Raw genomic sequence first — 5,825 nt, 5'->3', positions numbered from 1 at the left:
TTAAACTGTTTACTTAAATTGAGCAAATACCCACAAACATCCAAAACATGAGTTAACTGCAAAACTGAATGCTTCGTCACGTTCAAAAACGGAGGAAAAAAAATTACCTTCCATTGCTTTCCCAAAAATTGATCTGTTTCAGACAAAAAGTCCCAAATAACTAATCATATTATATGCAAAGCTAACTCTAATTAATTAAGCATAACTTTGCCCACATTTCATGTCAATTATCTAATATCAATGACTTTATATTTAACTAGCACGTAATTATGGACCCCTTGGAAGAAATTACACTTAATTGACGCAAAGCAAGTAACATCATATGGTCATAGGTGCACCAACTTTCCAAGACAAGTAAATAATACATCCGGCCATGGAGAGTCTGTCTAGCCTTTCCAAATGACTACCAATACAAACAGAAAGTATACAAAAATCAGTTAGTTAATTACAAATTCAGGAAAATCAAAAGAATAAGAAAAAGAAGTAGCAGTGTGTCCTAATGTTTGTCAAATTATTACATCAATCTGTTCCTAGCATTCTACACTATTAACAATGAGCAGATTTTGTAGAACTGCCCAGTTCAGTAGCCATAGTTCGCACCATAAACTGAGCCATAGCCTCCAGTATGGCCTTGGTCAGTTGGTTGGATGGTGGAGATGCATAAACAAAACTATGAGGAGGTGGTATCATCATAGCCCTCAATAGGTTCTAACCTCCACTCACTTCCATAATAAGAATTTGGCAACCCAAGCCAAAACTTAAAAGCCTCAGCTGCCCTTTTCCTCTCTATTCTCCTGTCTTGCCTTGCCCTTGAAGCATGCTTGCTCGTGAACATTCTTGAATGCATCTCCACATAGATTCTAGTAAACTTGGTCTTGTTTGGAGATATACCATTTTCTTCCATGCAAGCCACAATCTCCAAAGCCTTTCTAAAGAATGCAGCCCTCACACATATATCAGCCAAGGTATCCAAAAGCCCTTCATCTGGCTTCAATGGAGGAACACAAGAATTATGTTTCGAACCTTTTTTTACCATCTCCCACCTTTCCTTCACTTCATTCCAAAGCAAAAGTGCCTCTCCTGGCCTTCTTGCCAATGCGATTCCATTTGCAAAGCTTCCGTAAGTTCCCACATCAGGGTGGAACCCCTCGTCCTTCATCTTTTGAATCACTTTCTTTGCTTCTTCAACCAAACCCAACCTACAATATCCTTCGACCAACATGTTCCATGCAATCACATCCACCTTCACTCGAGGATCATTCAACATTTCATCGAAGACCTTGTGAGCCAGCTTCGGCTGACCAGAGAATGCGAAAGCTTTCATCAAAGTCGTGTAACTAATCTTGGTGGGAGCTATCCCTCTTGTTCTCATTTCATTGAAGAAGCCGAGAGCCCCAGCACTGTCATCAACCAATATGCACCCATCAATGAGTATATTATAGGACACAACATCAGGCTGAATACCTCTATCATCAACCATCTCCTTAATCAACTCTCTTGCTTTATCTATCTGAAATTGATTGCAATAACCCTTAAGAAGAACATTATATGTTATCCGATTCGCTGCCACGCCAATCCTCATCATTTCAGCAAGAACTTGCCGTGCCCTGTCCATGTAACCAGCCTTCACAAGTGCCGAAACCACGGTGGTATAAGAAACATGATCAGGATGGCTACCAGCATCGTCCTGCCGGCGCATTGCCTCTAGCATCCTCACAGTATCAGTAACCCTCCCAGCCTTCATATAACCCTTCATCAGGGTGGTGTACATTCTAGTATTTGGAGCATAAGCTTTTGGCAAAACCGGCAAATCATTGCAACTGTTAGATTCCATGAAATTCGGAAGCAATTCCGCAAAAGCATTCTCAACGTCAACATCAGCATCGTTATCATCACTCTCACTTAATTCTTCTAAATTCAACTCAATTTCTCTTTCTCTTTCCCTTATTATCCTAGAAAGATCCCTTCTTCCTTCCCTCATTGCTTGAACCAATCTCTCAGCAGTTTCTAAATCGCCAAGATCAACATAAGAGGCAACAATGCAATGCAAAGTTGTGACACAAAATGGAATCCCTAATTGAAGAATCCTCTCCAAAACATAAACAAGCAAGTGCTTCCTACCAGTTCTACAACACAGCTTCATCAAAATGTTGTAACTGAACGCATCAGGAACGACGTCGTATTGAGGCATTTCATTGAACACCTGCAAGAACATGTTAGAGTCACCCAAATTGGCACAGGCATTAAGCACCGCATTGAATGCGGCGGTGTCAGGCATTGATGCTGCGGCGACTACACCGCCACTGGATAGTTTTCGAAGGCGGCGGGTGACGCCCTTGAAAAGACGGAGAGCCTCGGCGGGGCCATTGTCATCGGAAGCGGCGAGGCGGCTGACGACGGCTGACCAGGCCTTGACGTTAGGGAGGTAGCCGGAACGGAGCATGGACTTGAGAACGGAGGCGGCGTAGAGCGTGTGACCGGCGTTGGAGGCGGCAACAGCAAGGAGTCCGAGGCAGTTGGCATCGAGGCGGTGGAGCTGGCGTTCATGTCGGAGGCGCGTGACAATAGACTGGGCACGCTTGAGCCCCGAAATGGTTTTCTGAAAAGAAAGCTGAGAAACTAAGCGACTCAAACATGTTGAATTTGGAAGGTGTTGGAGATTAGAATACAGTTCCCATGCTTCTTCTGTTTTTCGCTGACGTAAGAGATAGAGAAGGTTCTGGTCTTGGCTTTCGGCTGTGGTTGTGAGGTGTGTGAGCTTGGTGGTGATGGTGGTGGGGGAGGGGGTGCACGCGAGGGAGGAGCACGTGGTGGGGAATTTGAATGGAGAAGGGAAAGTGTAAGGGAATGGGTATGGTTTAGAGGAATAAGAAGCAAGAGGAGGAGGTGAGGTTGTTTGTGATGATGAAGGAAGAGGTTGTAGTATTCCGTTCATGGTTTGCTTCTCATTTGATAATTAAGCAAAGTCGTAATGAGTTGTGTAAATTGCAGAGGTTGTGTATGTGAGGATAAGCGAGGGAAAGATATTTGAGTGGGTTTGTGGGTGCGAGTAGGAGTGTTCGGTTTGCGGTTTGGTTCGGTTTTTAGAAGAAAAGTCATCCGAACTAATTACACATAAAATATTCGGTTTGGTTTGGTTCGACTTTTTTTGGGAGACCAACCAAACCTTTAATTGGTTAGATTCGGTTTTTGGTTTTTATGTCGCTTATTCAAAAAAAGTTCCATGTCCTGCAAGGCTGCAACGATTTCACAAATTCTCTCTCATTCACCTTCTCTTTCCTGCATTTACATTGAAAAAACAGAATTGAAATATAATCAATAGAACAGAACAAAAAAATTTAAAATTAAAAAATAAAATTAGAATCAACAACCCAACCAAAGAATCAAGAATAACCCAGTCAAATATTTATTACAAATCAGAATCAACAAGACTAAACCAGAATTTCAAAAAAATCAGAATCAGAACAAAGAAAATCAAAACAAACCTGAGGCCGAGGCTCCATTGGAAAGGACGAGGGAGATGCTATGACGGAGGTGACGAGGCCAGAAGAACTGGAGAACAAATTAAAATGAAGAATAGTTCATGAATTCTAAGTTTGCGAGCGGTTTATAACTCACACACTAGCTCTTGAAAAGCTATATGTCACACATGTACAAAGCAAGCATTGAATTCACTCATTTTAGTATGCCTAAGATGCCTTAAATAATACTGGCAAAATAAAACAAACAAACAAGTTAAAAGAGCTTAAGGACATTTAGGCAATCAAAGAATTGATGCAATTGTGATGGATTGTCCAAAAGAAGAGTTTTAGCATATGATATGTAGTGATTGAAATTCAAATTTCAAAGAAACCAACATGACATTTACAGACAACACATGTACTCAAAACTCAATCAATGAAAATTTTTTAGCACTTTACCCAATTCTTTATCACAAATATTCATCTCAACAATGAATCATGCCAAAGAATCAAGCCTTTTAAATCACATGATAGCTACAACATGTAATTCAAAATCCAAGATAGTCATAGAGACATTTTATCGAATACTTGGCTTCCAAAGGCATAAACAACACAAAATAGCCCTAACAAGCATTTTTTCAACATCAATTCACACAATTCACCATATATAACACAAATTCAGCACCAATATCCGTCAAAGAATCAAGAATAAACATTTACAATCACATCAATGCATATTAAGAATAATTACATGCAAACGAACATTGATTTTCAAAGATTGAACCAAAAATTCATTAAAAGTTCTCTGAGACAGTTTATCGAACACGTGGCGTGCAAATGCATCAAACAACTCAAATAACACAACCAAGCCTTCTTTCAACTTCAATTCACCAAATTCACATCAATTACACAAAATCAACAACATATTGCAGAAACTCAGCAGCAAATCAGCAAACAATCCGAACCAAATGAAATTCAAACACAAGAATCATAATAACATGATTAATTACGTACAAACTAACACCCAAAAATCCTGATTCTACTCTAAATCCAACTAACGGCAGCAAGTTTTCGGCAAAAACAACCTTAACGCAGTGAATTAACGCAATCAAACATCACTGGAACAATTTCAGCATCAAAATTCATCAAAATCAGCAATAAAACAGAGAATCTCCATACAATCAAACAATCACAGCAATAATTTCTCAGCAAAATAGTGATCAACACGGCAATTAACACAATCAGACAATTCCAAACACTTCAACAATCTAAAACCTAATGTATTAAATCTAACCTAATGTAATCAACCTAAATCTACTAAGATTAGAAAACTAAACGGAACTAACTTTAAAACTGATTCAAAAATTAAAATTGAAACTCTAATTGAACCTAAACCAAATTAAACTAAAATTAAAGGAATTGAAAAAGAGTTGTTCAAGAACCTGTAATGAAGAACAGAGTAAGAAATGATCAGGGAGGGAAGATGCAATTGTAGTGGCAGTGACCAGCGGCGTCACCGGGTGGTGTTGCAGCTTCAGGGTGGTGCCGGCGTTGGTGAATTGCTGGCCGGAAACTGGAGAACAGGGATGGAGTGCGTCTCGGAGGGCAATGCGGTGGAGAAACAGAGGTGAGCTCCTCGATGCTGGGTTAGAGGGAGAGGCAGCGCTTGTGGTGACTCTAGTTCGCGAAACAGGGAGATGGAGAGAGACAGAGAAGGAGGTCTGTGAGAGAGAGTCGCCGCGATGCTGGGTCACAGAGGGGAAGGGCTCGACGGCAGTGGTGGCTCAGTCGAGGGAGAAGAAGGGTAGGAGTAAGGGGCTGACGCCGGTGGGTTCTGATTCGAGGCGAGAAACAGGGGAAAGGCTTCGGTGGGTTTATGATGGTGGGTGGAGGAGAGGCCGACGGTGATGGTGGAGCACGAAGAAGATGGCGGTTCGGCGGCTCTGAGGACTGCGATGTGATGGTGAAGCCGAAGGGGAAAGGGGAAGAAAAGGAAGAAAAAGAAGGGAGGAGAGGCTGGCTTCGGTGGGTGTGTGTGGGGCTCGAGGGGAAGAAGAAGAACTGGGTGGGGCTCGGTGGGTTGCGGCGGCACTGGGTGGATGAAGATGGCGACGGACAGAAGGGGAAGAAGATTGATGCGCAGCGTTGAGAGATGGGGGAAGTGTGGCTGCCCGAGAGGGGTGAGCGAAAGGGGATTAAGCCGCATGGTTTTAAAAACCGGATCAGACCGGCCGGTCAAACCAGTTCGACCGGAAATCGGAGAACCTTATGGTTCGATCCATGCTGAAAATCGTCATTCTAAAAACTGTTAAAGAAACCCATTAAATTGGCCGAGAACCAAACTGAACTTCGCCCGGTTTTCAC

General features: G+C 42.1%; 1 protein-coding gene across 2 annotated transcripts; it reads right to left on the bottom strand.

The window, feature by feature from the left end:
* Nucleotides 1-267: 267 nt before the first annotated feature.
* LOC130954065 (pentatricopeptide repeat-containing protein At3g09650, chloroplastic) lies at nt 268-5,572 on the bottom strand. Of its 2 annotated transcripts, XM_057880802.1 has the most exons (3): nt 4,904-5,572; nt 3,486-3,552; nt 268-3,279 (listed from the first exon to the last, which is right to left on the bottom strand). In XM_057880802.1, the coding sequence occupies exon 3, from the start codon at nt 2,933-2,935 to the stop codon at nt 671-673; it is 2,265 nt and encodes a 754-aa protein (XP_057736785.1). In that variant the 5' UTR covers nt 2,936-3,279; nt 3,486-3,552; nt 4,904-5,572; the 3' UTR covers nt 268-670. The 2 variants fall into 2 exon arrangements, with proteins under 2 accessions (XP_057736785.1, XP_057736786.1); XM_057880803.1 differs by lacking the exon at nt 3,486-3,552.
* Between the last annotated feature and the right edge of the window lie 253 nt (nt 5,573-5,825).

This window comes from Arachis stenosperma, chromosome 10 (assembly GCF_014773155.1).
Source record: "Arachis stenosperma cultivar V10309 chromosome 10, arast.V10309.gnm1.PFL2, whole genome shotgun sequence".
NCBI classification, from domain to species: Eukaryota; Viridiplantae; Streptophyta; class Magnoliopsida; order Fabales; family Fabaceae; genus Arachis; species Arachis stenosperma.
The sequence above is the reverse complement of the archived record's forward strand: the minus strand, read 5'-3'. Positions and strand labels throughout refer to the sequence as shown.

Bases quoted from the DNA above. Each gene is read 5' to 3' on its own strand.
- LOC130954065 (XM_057880802.1), bottom strand. From the start codon at position 2,935: ATGAACGGAATACTACAACCTCTTCCTTCATCATCACAAACAACCTCA.